Source organism: Osmerus mordax, chromosome 5 (assembly GCF_038355195.1).
Source record: "Osmerus mordax isolate fOsmMor3 chromosome 5, fOsmMor3.pri, whole genome shotgun sequence".
NCBI lineage: Eukaryota > Metazoa > Chordata > Actinopteri > Osmeriformes > Osmeridae > Osmerus > Osmerus mordax.
In genome coordinates, this window is record NC_090054.1 from 5905678 (window position 1) to 5921536 (window position 15859).

Here is a 15859-nt window from a genome sequence, read left to right on the forward strand (position 1 = left end):
GCTGAAATAGACAAGGTTTAGTAACACTAAGTGTATGTAAGAGGGAGCAGTTCATTTAAGCTGCCTGAGTCAACATCGAACGAGACAGGTGTGCCTTGGTGGTGGATTTCTGTTGACTGTGGTTAGCAGATGGTGTTTTGTCATGATGTGCAACCCAACCAACACTCTCCTGACCTCATCCATAGGTGGATCTGGATGAGGTTCTACAGAAGATGATTGACAGCCTTGCAGACACGCCCCCAGGGAAGCAGAACCGCCCCCTTCTGCAGCTCTGCCCTGAGGCTGCATCCACTCTGCTGGAGCTTGTTAAAGTCATCATCACCCAGGTGAGATAAGATGAGATATGGACAATGTGCCTTGCAGCTTCTTACACAGCAGGTAGGAATTTAGAGAGACATGTTATTCACTTGGATGTGTAATTGGAGTTTCTAATACACTTTCTAATGCTGTTGCTGACTTCCTCTTACTTTCCAAGCACTGTTTTACACTGATATCCTTTTTTTTTAAGCCATCGTCTGTCACCAAAGGGTCATGGGAGTTGCAGTTCCCAGGGAGTGTGATGCAGTTCCTGTGCCTGCTGCATAGTGTCTGCCCTCGAGACCCCCTATGGATGTCGGCAGAGTTCCTTGGCTCACTTGCCAGCACGGTGTATCCTCTACACTGCCCTGAGGTGTGTGTGTGTGTGTGTTTGTGTAAGAGAGTTCTGTTTTGCACTATTTGACAATAATTTGTCATTATTTGTTCCTGGCCAGTTGAGATGTCATTATCTGTTGTCCTGTCTCAGGATGGGGGTCAACTGGGTGAGGGGTCAGAGGGGGAGGGATCCTCCAGGGGTCACCCAACCAGGAAGCAGGTGTGTGACTTCATCCGCATTCTTCTGATGGACAGCCTCCTGAACATCTCCGCCAGAGATCACACACACCCTCTACTGCTTCTGCTGGAGGTGAACACACACACACACACACCCTCTTCTGCTGGAGGTGAACACACCCTCTGCTGCTGGAGGTGAACACACACACACCCTCTTCTGCTGAAGGTGAACACACACCCTCTGCTGCTGGAGGTGAACACACACACACACACACCCTCTTCTGCTGGAGGTGAACACACACACACACCCTCTTCTGCTGGAGGTGAACACACACACACACCCTCTTCTGCTGGAGGTGAACACACACCCTCTGCTGCTGGAGGTTTTGTTAATTCTTCCCCCTAGCCTTGAAAGTATGTTTGCAAGCATCTATGTCATCATCTGTTTCCGACACCCACATTCTCAGACATGCTTAGGCCTTTACACAGCCAGAGAGAGAGAGACTTCTTGAGAGAGACTTCTTATATGCTCCTGCAGTGTTTCCACATTCTCTCCAGAAGGTGCCAGTCTTAGCTCAGTTATGCACCAGAGGAAGTCAGACCTGCCTGGGAAGCAGAGACTTGAGCTCAGACACACACACATGAATGCAAACACAGGCAGGCTTGCACACACACACACACACACACACACACAGTGACCATTTTGTACTGTGTGTTAGTACACTCCTGAAGGAGCTTCGCTGGAGCAGAGGCAGAGCTTCCAGACAGAGCTGCTGGAGTTCCTCATGGACATCATCCACATGATCAGCCACCAGGAGGAAACTCACACACACCTTAGCCAGCAAGGTGAATACGCACACAGACAAACACACACGCATACTTATATAGTACTACAATGTATTTATTTATTAAAGCTGCAATAGGTAACATTATCAAAAAAACTGAGAGACTGCACCCCGCCGTCCTCCCAGATCTTGTCTGAACTTCCATGCTATCCTCCAGCTCGAGTTAGATTGACAGTGGCTTCACAAAATAAGCCAAGGAGGAAAGCCCGCCTTTCCAAAGACAATTGGCTGTAACCAGATTGCTGGAGCGTAATTGGCTGGAAAGTCGGGGGGACCCTCCAAAAATTTGAAATTGACATTCCACTGGCACCAAGCTCTTTGTTTAGCTAAACAACTCTCAGACGGCCTCAGTAGCTTGCACAACATATTTATAGGGAACCAAACTACATTTATTTTACTGAAAAAATACCTTTAAGCTGCTGCTCTGTCTTTTTTCATCTGTTGCTCTTTCCCTAACGCTACTCTCTCCATCTTTGTCACACTCTTCCCCCCCCCCCTCTCTCTCGCTCTCTCTCAGACTCTACCATCCAGAGTGCTGATCTTCAGATGTCCACTCTAATGGAGAATGTGGCCTTCCTGAGTAAGAAGCTAATAGAGAAACTCCACAGCTGCATGTTCCTGGTGGAGCCTGAAACACTGCTGACCTTCCTGGCCGACCAGATAGTAGTGGTGAGACATACACACACATATATATATATATATATATATATATATATATATATATATATATATATATATATATATATATATATATATATATATATATATATATATATATATATATATATATATATATATATATATATATACACACACAGTAAATATGCACATACACTCTCACAAATAAACACACACACACACACAATCCATAAAAGTGGTCATGATGTTATTCTCATAGCTGTGTTAACCCAGATCAGCCAGGAGATGATGCTATGACTGTAACTCAAACCTGTTTTCTCAGGCAATGGAGAAAGGCCAAGCACAGAAAGAGAGCACAGTCACCACCCTTTACAAATGTACCAATAGAGCCGTGCTGCACTTCCTGTCCCGCCCCCGAAACTCCCCCAGTGATCAGGAAATGGTCCTCAGGGCCCTCCGAGTTGTCATGGCGCGCTGGGATGTCATCATGGCAACCTATAATTCGAACGTGTCTTTTGTCACCTGCTTGCTACACTGTCTGCTACTCATACGCTCTGGAAGGTATAGTCCATCACACGCACACACACTCACATCTACACACACAAACACGTATACACACATACTGTACATACAAACTCATACACACATCCTTTGATGGGTCCTGTTATGTGATTGTGGTGGATATCTCTAGCTACCCGGAGGGCTTTGGCGGTGATTTGAACAAGAAACACCACAGGAGACTTCTGTCTCGTCTGTTCCCTCGTAAGGCCAGCCTCTCTACCGCCCCCAGCCCTGCAGCTGACTCAGCCACAGGTGTGTGTGTGTGTATCTGCGTGTGTTTTAAAGATTGTGTTTACTGCTATTTTACTGACTTTCCTTGAGATTGTTGATCTTGGAGTGACCTCTGTGTGTGTGTGTGCGTGTGTGCGCGTGTGTGTGTGCGTGCGTGCATGTAGATGTGAGTGAGCGAATGGCGCTGGTGGAGTCCTGCTGGCTGAAGATCATGATGGAGAGACGACACAATCTGGAGGACACCTACAAGATCGACCTCTCAGCCAATCAGATGGCGAGGGCGGGGCCTGTCACTATGAGTGACATCAGTCCTCTGTGGGAGGAGATGGCTCTCAAGGCCTGGCAGATATACATAGGTCAGCTGCACACCATTTAAACACTTTATCCAAATAGATTCATTTATTTCATTTAAGGAAGATTGACACGATTGAAGATGCTCAGATTAATTTGAAATGTAATTTTATCTCCTCACAGTGTATTAGAACGTAGTGGTTTAGAATGATGAATATTGTGTGTGCGTGTGTGTTGATGTCCTGTCCAGAGTCTCAGAAGAGGCAGGCAAGCTCTAGTCCCCAGAAGAAGGCTGGTCTGATTATGACTGCTGTTCGTGCTGCACAAAAACAGCTGGGGAGGGAGGCTGGCTCTGTGGAGGTAACACACACACTCTTATACATGAGCATGTACACAAAGGCACATATTCACACACACACACACAAACTCACACATACTTTATATACACTAACACACACACACACACAAACATTGGTTTGATTGTAACCTAGGTTTGAGTGGTGTTGTGTGTGTGTGTGAGTGTGTGTGAGTGTATGCCGTGTGTGTCCTCCTTGACACTTTGGATCATTAGCTTTTAGACAAGTCTATCAAACAGGTGTCCTTCGTTCCTCAAACACACACTCTCTCTCTCTCCTCGTGCCAATGTCACAGCGGTGTTTGTGCTATGGGCCGAGCAGCCCTGTGGGTGTGTTAGATTATTTCTTTAAATGGATTTGGATTATTGCAGCTGACTGCCCCTGAGTGAGCAGAGTAATTGATATCTGTTAGGCCCATCCAGAGCTACACTCTGTTTGCCTCTGAAGGTTAAAGACGCTCTTATTGTTGTTTTCCCCCCCGAAACACGCGGCCCACATCATTAGTTCCCCCTGCCGCTTAAGACGGCGTACCATCTGGAGCAGGGAGCAGGGACGTATTACTCAGGCGCACAGGCATGAAATTACCACGTCTGTGTGTCTGTCTGTCTCACCCCCACAAACGCTGTGTCTGTGTGTGTTTGTTTCTGTGTGTTACTGTGTGTGTGTGTGTGTGTGGGCTTGTTTTTGTGTCTTATGATAAGTGTGTTTGTTTGTTTTTGTATTTGTTGCTGTGTGTTTGTGTGTGTATGTGTATATGTGTGCCCACAGAGGTGGATAATTATAGCGGTACCAATCTGATGAAAACATTATTCATTTGAAGTTATTCTTTATCATATCAGTGTTTGACAGGCTATCAGAGAATATGATGAATTATCTTCTGTAGAAGACGACGAGGAAGAAGAGGCATGAGAAGACAGGAGGAGAGGGGAGTGAGGCAGGAAGAGAAAGGTTGAGGCAGTAGAAAGAGAGGCAGGAGGAGATGTAGATGGAGGATAAGGAGGAGAGGTCCACAGAGGAAGAGAGGTAGAAGGTAGATGAGAGGGAGTTAAGTTCATAGACTTATGTTGTACTAGAGCACGAGAGAGCGCTTTACTGGGGTTTTCCCTATACAGGGTTCAGTGCTAACACAACTGACAAAATAGGATCGCGAGAGAGAGGGGACAATTAAAAAAACTTTTCCTACCCTGTGCCTATTTTGTCAGTTGTGTTAGCACTGAACCCTGTATAGGGAAAACCCCAGTAAAGAAGGTATGTTCCTGATTGGACACAATGACATTTCGAACCAAATGACATTGAATCGATCGCCCCTTAAAATAATTTGCTGTGGAAAACATTAAACTGAATGAGCCTGCATGAACTGTAAAAAAAAAAAAAAAGTTTATTTCATATTAATGAGTTTATGAAAAGCATCAATAGAAAGTCATAGCAGTCCTCATGTGATGAGAGCAAGAACTGTGTCCTCAGACAAGCCTCTGCTCGTAGAGGTTCACCTCTGCACCATATCCCAGCCTGTCCATAATTCTATCTGCGTCCTCGTATTAGGAAGATAATTAACGTCATTAATGCTTGCGTTAAGTTCATCACACGTTCCCCAGCCGTTCGGGTGTAAGCTGGCATTCTGCTGCCTTATCACCAGCACTAGTAGGCCATTAAAATGGAAATGAGTGTGATGATGGTGTGATGTTAATTGCGGAGAGGAAGAGATGAGTAATGTATTTAATGCGGTGTTTAAAAAGCCAATGAGGTTCCTATCTGCTAAATAGGGTAATTAATGCTATATATTACTTGTGTTTGTCCAAATGAAGGAATGAAATTAGGGAGGGGTGGGGGTGGGCTGGGGGGGGCAGGCGATGACTGTTCATCCGTCCAAACACAGCTTTATTTACAAACTTTATTTACTGTCCCTCTCTGTCTTTTGCTCTCTCTCTATAGTTCTCAAATTATTTCCCTCTGTAACATTTCCACAAGCTCCCCTCCAATTATTCCTCAGTTTATTACAGTATTTGTCTACATACTTTTTGTTAATGAGCTAACGAGCCAGCCGTCTCACCAGTCGTCACACAGCACTCAGTCAGTCACATATCACAGTCAGTCAGAAAAGCAGAGGCTCTAAAGTTTCTGAAAGTGGATTTCTTCCTCACAGTTTCTTTTATTTAATAAAGTATAACTGTGATATTCTTTTAGAGTTTAATTGTATTTTGTTATTTAAATAAGATTAAATATATTTCAAATACTACCTTTCATCAACATTCCTGTTTTTACCATATACTGTATATTCAAGAAACATCAAGTTTATGACTGAAAATCACTCCCATGTTCAATCAGTCCCCTGAACAGTACTTCCTGGTTCTGTAACATAATGAATAGTACTTCCTGGTTGTATAACATCATAAATTGTACTTCCGGGCAACCAGTTATGATGGAGGCCTGTGGTTTCACTGTCCTACCAGAGAGGACTCTGCTGTGAGGTTGATGCTAACGATGCAGTAAACCAGAGGATTCCTGTGTGTCTGGAGGGTCCTCGACCATGGTTATTGATAATATAGCAGTGGGGGACATGCACGCACACACACACACACATTTCTGTATGCACACACAGACATGGACAAACACTGTACACGCACACATGCTCACACACGCTCATACACACGCACATGTGTACAGACAAGCACACACATGTGCGCCCACACACACACACCCTTGCACCATGCCCAAAACAGTGGCACGCCATTGAGATATTACCATTTGTGTTAATTAGATCACATCCACAAATGATTGCGTTTTCAGACAGGGTTATTGTGCAAGTGTAGCCACTAGCTTTATTTTGCCCAGTGAATGTAATTTAGGGAAGATGTAATTGTTTGAATGTGTTGTAATTGCATGATCAAACAAACAACACTAATAAGAATATACCACAGAAAGCATGGGTGTGGAGGCAGGAGATAAGAATCTGGAATCATGGTGTGAACGTTCTGGACATTACGTCTGCATTGCATACGTCTCGCTCTCCTTATCGCTCTCTTTCTCGCATCCTCCAGGCATGCAAACTCCTCACCTTTAGGTGAGACTCAAAATGGGTAACCTATGTGATTCGTGCAGATCCGATGAGAACTTATTTTTTTTGGGGGGGTCGTGACGGGTCGTTGCCGTGGCCAACATAGCATTTTACCCGTGCTGCCCAACTTTACAACTGGCTCTGGAACCAATCGTCACTCCTAATACCTAAACCTCACAGCCAATCAGAGGCAGAGTAGGGAGAGGTTTACAGACCCATCTTACATCATCTAGTAGAAACAATTTTAATACAATATTAAAAATGTCTATTAGAATGTGTTAGCTTTACAGTAAGTGATGCTTTTGATTTTTGCTTTTTAAAGTAGTTAAACACAGGTAATCCTGTTTGTTTAATTGTTTTTTTATGATGTATGCTGTACAAAAAATGTCTTTATGGTTAAAAGAACATGACATTATTTACAAGAGCACAGATTCTACATAGATATAGCCTCTTAATTTTGGTCTGAAAGTGCACCAGATTCATGCGTTTAGCTTTCTAATTTAACACATTTTCTTCCGGGGGAGCATGCCCCCCCAGAGGGTCGGGGGTTCGCCGTATCCTTCTCACCTTTTTTACCCCTGACCTGTTTGCATGCCTGATCCTCTCTCTCATTCTCTTTCTCCCTCTCTTCTTCTCTCTGTGTAGGAGTTCATGGCCTGTATGGAGACACACCGACAAAGAGGCAAGGAGTTCTTTGAGAGCATGAGGAGGAGACACACACAGGTAATGACTCCAACACACAGTGGGATCCCCAGGAAAACAGACCCAATATGGCGTACCACTGCATACAAGCACATTATAGCATGTATTCTACCTTTCTGGCTTTAAACTTGAAATCTTCTGTCATATGTTATCCCTCCTGCTTGTGTATGTGTTTGTTCTTGTGTGTGCTTGTGTACGCGTGTGTATTTCAGCTGCGCGGAAGTGAGTGGGAGCGCGTGGCGTCCCAGTGGCTGAGCGTGGAGGAGGAGTTACTGAGGGAAAGGGGAGTGTTTGGTCCCGGTCCAGGCGTGGTTCTGACTCGGGCGTGGGTCCAGGATGCAGCCGAGGGACCCAACAGAACCAGGCCACGCATTCGCAGGAGAGCACTGAGGGGATCCAAACGGGTACATTTTCTCAGTCTTTCTCTCTCTCTTGTTTTCTCTCTCTATTTCTGTCACTCTCTCATGTTAGGTCTCTTTTATCGCTGTTTCTTTTTCTGTATATCTCCTTTTCTCTTCTTGTTCTCTCAGTCTCTGTCCCTCATTCAGTTTTTCTCTCTCTTTTTTTCTGCTTTCCTCCCTCCCCCTCTATCTCTGACTATGCATTTACTAATTGTGACTCTAATCTCTCTGTCCTGTGCGTATGTTTCTTTTGTGTGCGCGTGCGGCCTTTGTGTGTTTGCTCTATGGGTGTCTGTGTGTGTGTGTGTGTGTGTGTGTGTGTGTGCGCGCACGCGTGTAGTTGGCAGCGGTGCTGGGCCAGGGTGACAGGCCGAGTGGTTCTGAGGAGAGCAGGAGTAGAGCTGGAACCGGATCTGACCAAGGTTAGACCAGGAGAGCATCAGCTACGCTGCTCCAGCACTACTGAGTAAAGAGCTCTGCTGGTCTGCTGGCGTGTCAATCCATAATTGTACAATAGCCTATCCTATCTCTCCCCCTTAACCTCCTAACCCAGTGACTTGGTTCCATGTGTATTAAAAAATATTTGTGTGTGTGTGCGCGCGCATGTTTGTGTGTGTGTGTTTGCTCCAGAACCCAGAATCCTGTGTGAGGCAGGTGCAGAGGCAGTGGAAGAGGAGGAGGAAGAGGAGGAGGAAGGGGGGGGTGAGCGTCTGACCTTCTTCCCAGTCCTGAGCGAGACCGTGGCCTCCCCAGAGCCCCCTGAGCCCCACACCCCCGAACCCTGCTCACACACACACTCCTGCTCCGACACACACGTCATCCTGCACGAGCTGGACCCTGGAGAGCAGGTACAGTGCTGTGGGTGGGTGTCAATGTGCATGAGTATGCATGTGTGTGCACATGTGTGGGTGGGCATGTGTGTCTGTGTGTCTCCTCACCTGTGTGTGGCCCTACCCTGCCTTCACAGCCCTGTTTCTGATCCAGACTCCAGACTATGGGATTCCAATACCAAAGCCCTGCCATCACATCTCATCCTTACTCATTAGTATGACAGCTCAGACCCTCTGGTGTGTGTGTGTTTGTGTGTGTGTTAGACAGGGAGAATCATGTTGAGAGGGACTTGGGCAACCTGCCGTGCCTTTTAATGTTTCTGACAGAAATATTAATAAAAGCAGTAGGTGGTGATATGGGCTGCCTCCTACTTGTCTGTTTGTGTGTGTATGTCTGTGTGTGTGTGTATCCCGTTGTCTCTTAGCTGTTTGACGTGTGTGTCCTGCTGGGTTTCCTGTCAGATGAACAGGCCCTTACACGCTCATTAGTGCGCACACACACACACACACACATACATTCACACACACAGGACCACTCAGGAGCTCACACACATAATGAGCTTGCCAGCGCCAATAGTATGATTATGAAGATAATGTGTGTGGAGAGAAATCAATGGTCTGACATTAGCCTCTCAGTCAATAAGAGAGAGCTCAACCCTCCACTCCCCCTCCTGCTTCACTCCTCCTCTCATCCTCCTCCCCCTCCTGCTTCACTCCTCCTCTCATCCTCTTCCCCCTCCTGCTTCTCTCATCCTCTTCCCCCTCCTGCTTCACTCCTCCTCTCATCCTGCTTCACTCCTCCTCTCATCCTCCTCCCCCTCCTGCTTCACTCCTCCTCTCATCCTCCTCCCCCTCCTGCTTCACTCCTCCTCTCATCCTCCTCCCCCTCCTGCTTCACTCCTCCTCTTCCCCCTCCTGCTTCACTCCTCCTCTCATCCTGCTTCACTCCTCCTCTCATCCTCTTCCCCCTCCTGCTTCTCTCATCCTCTTCCCCCTCCTGCTTCACTCCTCCTCTCATCCTCCTCCCCCTCCTGCTTCACTCCTCCTCTTCCCCCTCCTGCTTCACTCCTCCTCTCATCCTGCTTCACTCCTCCTCTCATCCTCTTCCCCCTCCTGCTTCTCTCATCCTCTTCCCCTTCCTGCTTCACTCCTCCTCTCATCCTCCTCCCCCTCCTGCTTCACTCCTCCTCTCATCCTCTTCCCCCTCCTGCTTCACTCTTCTTCCCCCCCCTCTTCCTCCTGCTTCAGTCATCTTCCCCCCTATTGTTCCTCCTCCTGCTCCACCTCCTCCTGCTCCTACACATCTTCCAGCACCTCCTCTACCTCCTGCTCGTCAGCTTCCTCCTGCTTCTCCTCCTTCATGTCCTAATGTTCCTCCTCTTTCCCGTCCTTTTGCCCTTCCTCTTTCTCCTCCTCCTGCTCCTATTCGGCATCCATCTCTTCTTCCGCCTGCTCCCCCCATCACACCTCCACAACAGTGCAGAGAAAAAGAAAAAGGAGGACATGTTGCATTAGATTATTAAAACTAATATTGTTTTCTTAATCTCAGTTTGCAGTCTTTTATGTCAAAAGATTACTGTTAGAGTAGTATTTATTATATATATAAATATATATGTATGTGTATATAGAATATGTACAGTATATGTATTATATATATGTGTGTGTGTGTGTGTGTGTGTGTGTGTGTGTGTGTGTGTGTGTGTGTGTGTGTGTGTGTGTGTGTGTGTGTGTGTGTGTGTGTGTGTGTGTGTATATATTTACCTTTACCTTTAGTCATTTAGCAGACGCTCTTATCCAGAGCGACTTACAGTAATTACAGGGACATTCCCCGAGGCAAGTAGGGTGAAGTGCCTTGCCCAAGGACACAACGTCATTTGGCACGGCCGGGAATCGAACTAGCGACCTTCTGATTACAAGCCCGATTCTTTAACCGCTCAGCCACCTGACTCCCAATATTTGTGTGTGTGTATATATATATATATATATATACTGTATAAATACATGTAATTGACTGCAAAAATGTTCCAGTTACAAGCAACATTTGCGCACCATTTTACAGAATGAAGCTACAGAATTGTGTGTGCATGTGTGCACACACAATTCTGCGGCGTGTGAGTGAGTGTGTTGTGTCACATTATGTGTACACCGACAAGAAGTTTTGATCACTTAGCAGATTTCCTATTGTGTGTGTGTCAGTGATTAATTTCCCTAATAATCACCAGACCCTGCATGTGCGTGTATTTGTTTTTCATGGCTGGGAGGGGGTTCTGATTTGATTAGTATGAATTGCTAGGGGCCTGTGGGGGCCCCATATGGTTTTTGGGGAGCGTGCTCCCAGAGGCCCTGCAGAGGGAGTCAGATGCAGGGAGGGGGCCAGGTGCACACACTCACTGTGAAATGAGGGGGGACAATAGAATTAGCTCCACATTAGCGCTAGCGCTATCAGCTAGTTGCTACCAGAGCCTGATGATGTCAATGCAGAAGGTCTGTTTATACGGTATGTCTGTCTGTGTCTTGCTCACGCTCTGTTTTGCCACCATTGCTGTTTCTTTCTTTTATGCATTCTCCTTCTTTCTCTTTTCCATCCATCAACCTTGATAATGAAGTGTTCACCTCTGTTGTTTTAATAATGATTAAAACGTGATTAAAATGATCAATCAACTAAAGCCTGCAGTGCCTTCAGTATCTGTCTGCCCCATGGGACAACTGGGCTTATCCACTGTGGTCACCAATCTGTGGTTCCCAGTGCTGTCAACCTATGGGATTTGAGATAAGGCCAAAGACAATGTTTTATCCTTAAATGTACAAAAGTTTTCTTCTGTTCTATTTAATTCTATAATTCCATTCACCAAGTTCTGTTATTAAGTCCATTTCTCGTTCTCTGAGATCAAAGCTAAAAGTGTGCGTCTGTGTGCATATGTCCATGTTTGACTAAAGTTTGTCTGTGTGTGTGTGTGTTCTGTCCCCAGATAAAAGATAAGATGAGTGTGGTGGTGGTCAGTGGTCTCAGTGTGACAGAGGGGGTGCTGTTGTTTGGGAACGAGTCCCTCTACATCTGTGAGGGCTTCACACTCAGCCCAGCAGGGGATGTTTGCTGCAGGAAACACCATCCCACCAGGTGTGTGTGTGTCTGTAGGCATATTTTTGAGTGTGCAAAAATATGTATATGTCTATGGGTGTGTATCTTTCCATGTTTGCATTTGTGTTTATGTGCATGTGTGTAGGAGGGTGTGTGTATAAGTGTGTGTGTGTGTGTGAGGTGTGTATAGAATGTTCTACATTGTCTGGCCCAGTCATGTAATCCTGTGTGTGTGTGTGTGTGCGTGTGTGCGTGCGTGCGTTTGTGTATATATATATAGAGAGAGTGTTCTGGCTCACTATGTGGTCTATGCCCCAGTGTCAGGGACTCCTATATGTGCAGCCTGCTGAACAAGGAGCAGGGTTCCCCCCACCCCGCCTGTAGACGGTGGCCCTACGAGGACATAAAGGATGCACGTTTCATGAGATATTTACTAAAGGTGAGGCTGTGCTTTCATGCAAGTTGACCTTGTCAAAACCTGTATGAGAAGTGTTCATTTGCCATGTCAATAAAGCTTGCGAGAAAGTGATGGTGACAGTAGCTGTCTTTCGCCCTGCAGGACAACGCTCTGGAGGTGTTCATGAGGATCGGATACTCTGCCTTCCTGGTGTTCCTCAACAAAGACCATGTCAGTGCTTACAAAAGGTGAGATGGGAGGAGAGATATGAGGGGAAACTGGGGGGGGGGGAGACTAGAGGAGAGACGGGAGGAGAGACTGGAAGGGGACTGGGAAAGGAAAGCTGACTCATTCTGGGAGGATTAGACTGGCCTACATTACAGAACTGTGATCATCTCTATCTCCCTCACTCACTCGCGCGCTCTCTCTCTTCAGACTGTGTTCAGTGGTCCCTTCATTAAGAGGGAGAGGGGTTGCTGAGGTTCTGACCAACACTAGGTGAGTATCATCATGTGACAGCCCCGTACTTAGATCATGTAACATGTCAGTGTGTTGATCGGATGCATTCGTGTTATAATCAGGATTTCATAAACATCTGAACTTACTGAAGAATGACTGGACATGTTCGTGGGAAGCAGCATTCAGGAAATATATTTAATTCGGACAACATGGTAAACGGTCATTATCACAAAATGATCACAAAAAGAAACAGTTCAATGTTGTTGGGTTGAATACACGCTTCCACTGTGTGTGTGTCGTCTGTCTAATTGGTATTTGAGGTTATGATGAGAATAAACAGCAGCGTCTCAAACAAAATGTGTTGCATCCTTCCCTGGCCATTGATTGGCTAGCTCCTCCGTTCTCTCCTCACCTCCACGCCTCCTGATTAAGCTGTGCCACAGAGTTGGGCGTGATGAGCCCTGAGAACGGCCTCCTGTTCTCCTCGTCTCCTCCTCCTTTCTTCTTCTCCATCTTCCTGTCCCTCTCCTCCCTGCACCTCGCCGCACAGTTTTTACACAGACTGGCTTCGTTGGCCAGGTATAGACTGAGCTCCCCCCTGGCCCCCTGGCCCCCGGCCCCCAGTCCCCCGGCCCCCTGGTTGCTAGACAGGGGGTTTCTCTTGGTGTTGATCTTGCTAATATTGGGGAGGTGTCTTACAAACTCAGGCAGATGGCTCAGGAGGTTATCAAACAGGCCCAGCTCCTGGAGGCTGGTGAGAGCCACCATAGAATCAGGTAGGCTATCCAGGTTGTTCATGCCCAGATTGAGGCTCCGTAGGCCAGTAAGGGAGCCCAGCGATTGGGGTAGGCCCTCGGAGGTCAAGAGGTTGTTGGAGAGATTGAGGTGGGACAGCTCCACAAGTTGTCCGATGCTCATCGGAACGGCCTCCAGCTGGTTGCTATGGAGATCCAGAGACTTGAGGGACAGCATTTCCCCGATGCAGTCTGGAAGCTTCTGCAGCTGGTTGCGGCTCAGGTCCAGTTCGTCTAGGGTGTCGGCAAGCTTGAGGAGGCACTTGGGGAAGGTGTCAATGCCTGTGTTGCTGAGGTCCAGGCGAGTGCGGCCATCCGGCGTCACCCTCATGGCGTTCTTGGCCATCTTCAGGGTCACCGTCTTCCCCTTGGCTCTGCCCTTCCCTTTAGCCATGGTGCTGGGGTACGGACACAAAGACAGAAGGAGTCAAATAGCCCAAATTTACTGATTAGGCCAGAAAAAAGTTAGTGGGTTTGTGTGTGTGGAATGGGGAGGGGGATGAGCGATAATGTGTGCGTGTTTATGTGTCATGGACAGGGCTTATGTTATTTACACAGAGCACATAGAATCTTCATCTCATGTATGGCCTGGGGCTCCTGAGGGAAAAGCCTGCTCTCTGGGGAATGAGGTGTGTGTGTGTGTGTGTGTGTGTGTGTGTCTCAGTGCATTGTGTCTTGGTGCAATGTGTGTGTGTTGGTGTCTTGCTGCAGTGTGTGTGTACTCCTGCCTGTTCACCCGGTGCTGCCCAGGGGGGTATTTTAAGAGCATGGTTCTCTAATTAAGGCTAATTCAGGGGAACAGTAGAGAGGAGGCGACGCAGGCTAATACAGGAAAAACAAATGAGCACTGAATCTCTGATGCTCCCTCGCGATCCAGCTGATTGAGCTCCACCACTCTCGCAGCCTTGGAAACTGTGTGTGTGTGTTTTAGTGTGTGTGTGTAGGTGGATGTGTGTGTCTGCCAACAGACAATGAAGCGATAGAGAGTCAAATCAGGACTTTGATAAATGATGTTATAGGTGATCTGGATTTTTTGCTCCTCTCCTCACCATGTCTCAGAGTGTGTGTGCGTGTGTGCTTTTCTCTCTGCCCTGTCTCAGAGAGCAGAGTGTGTCTGTGTGTTACACCCTAAGGCCCTCTCTCGCCTCATTCATCATCCTCAGGATGAGACCATTGCTTGTTTCCATTAGCTGTCCCAATAGCACACCTTACCATGCAATTATTACCTACAATTAGATAGCGTGTATAGTGGGCCAAATGCAATGATTGATTTAGTGTGGTTTTACAAAATAATCTGGTCAGGAGTTGTTTGGGTTAGAAAATTCATGCACTTTCACACTTCCATACACTTGCCTTCCCCAAGGACATTGTCAATAGGTTACTGTCTGTAGGAACAAGGTGAATAGTGCAGCTCAGTTGTTTGAACCCTGTGGGCTTACTACATAATGGTGAGGTGATTTATTTCCTTGTAAGGTTGACCTCGTGAACGCTTAGTATTCTATCCCATCATTCAATGGAAAAGGTTTGATACAAACTGCTAGTTTGGTTAAGGTTTTTCCTGAACAACCTATCAACTGCTTGTCTAGGATTTAAAATCAAAACAATTTATTAGAGAGTCAGTATTTAATTTATGTTGAGGACTTAGTTTACGTGTGTCCAGTGAAGTGGTCCACAGAGTGTTCGGTACTCACCATGCTCCGTCTTCAGTAGCAGTGTTGCAGTTACGCCAGTTGAGGGACTCAGGATTACAGACAGACTCTCAACTCCTGTAAGGAGGCCATTCCACTGGAGAACACCCCCATGCTCTGTTTTAGCAAACCACACACACACACACACACAAATACACGCACACACACACACACACACATATATAATTGTGTGTATGTGTAAAAAAAAACTACAAAGACTCAGTTCTCAACCTTTTCCTGCCTATGCTGTATTCCATAACCACTCACATTTTACGCTGCCATTTCAGACAGTGGCTGAATGGTGTTGAACCCTAACCCTGCTAGCCCAGCCCTGGGAGAAGCCCTGAAGTGTTAAAGCTGTGAAATGTGCAGCCTGTCTCTCCATACCTCCCCCAGTCTACACACACAAGGTCCACTCCCCCTCTCTTGTTTAATGTGGTTACTAGGCAACAGGGGTGCTAGGCGCCAGGAGTTTTACGGCCCTCTAACTGGCCCACGGAGAGAGAAATAAAAGAGAGTGAAATGTAAAAGCGAAAAAGAGAGAGAGTTTCAGGAGCACTAAAACCTTATTTTCACTCCAGATTATTCCTGATGTTTATCAATAGCTGTTCCGTGGGTAGAAATGATTAAATACATCTTAAAGTAGGTCACAGAGCCTGTGTCTTTGCTGTATTGTTGTGCAGCATTGAGAAGAATTGTTGCTGACGACAACAATGACAGT

The 15859-nt window shown here is 46.5% G+C and overlaps 2 protein-coding genes across 2 annotated transcripts in view; one reads left to right on the forward strand and one right to left on the reverse strand.

Moving 5' to 3' along the window:
- wdfy4 (WDFY family member 4) overlaps window positions 1-15859 on the forward strand; it is a 55354-nt gene that overhangs the window by 25621 nt on the left and 13874 nt on the right. Inside the window, exons 34-50 of the mRNA XM_067236015.1 lie at window positions 186-326; window positions 509-670; window positions 785-943; window positions 1530-1656; window positions 2173-2324; window positions 2617-2855; window positions 2986-3107; window positions 3251-3442; window positions 3628-3737; window positions 7434-7511; window positions 7703-7894; window positions 8232-8313; window positions 8522-8739; window positions 11691-11839; window positions 12119-12239; window positions 12360-12445; window positions 12633-12695. Of these exons, the coding sequence (XP_067092116.1) occupies window positions 186-326; window positions 509-670; window positions 785-943; window positions 1530-1656; window positions 2173-2324; window positions 2617-2855; window positions 2986-3107; window positions 3251-3442; window positions 3628-3737; window positions 7434-7511; window positions 7703-7894; window positions 8232-8313; window positions 8522-8739; window positions 11691-11839; window positions 12119-12239; window positions 12360-12445; window positions 12633-12695 (2393 nt within the window). The remainder of the gene's footprint in view (window positions 1-185; window positions 327-508; window positions 671-784; window positions 944-1529; window positions 1657-2172; window positions 2325-2616; window positions 2856-2985; window positions 3108-3250; window positions 3443-3627; window positions 3738-7433; window positions 7512-7702; window positions 7895-8231; window positions 8314-8521; window positions 8740-11690; window positions 11840-12118; window positions 12240-12359; window positions 12446-12632; window positions 12696-15859) is intronic.
- Window positions 13065-15257, reverse strand: lrrc18a (leucine rich repeat containing 18a). The gene is made up of 2 exons (XM_067236014.1): window positions 15142-15257; window positions 13065-13848 (listed from the first exon to the last, which is right to left on the reverse strand). The coding sequence occupies exon 2, from the start codon at window positions 13842-13844 to the stop codon at window positions 13065-13067; it is 780 nt and encodes a 259-aa protein (XP_067092115.1). The 5' UTR covers window positions 13845-13848; window positions 15142-15257.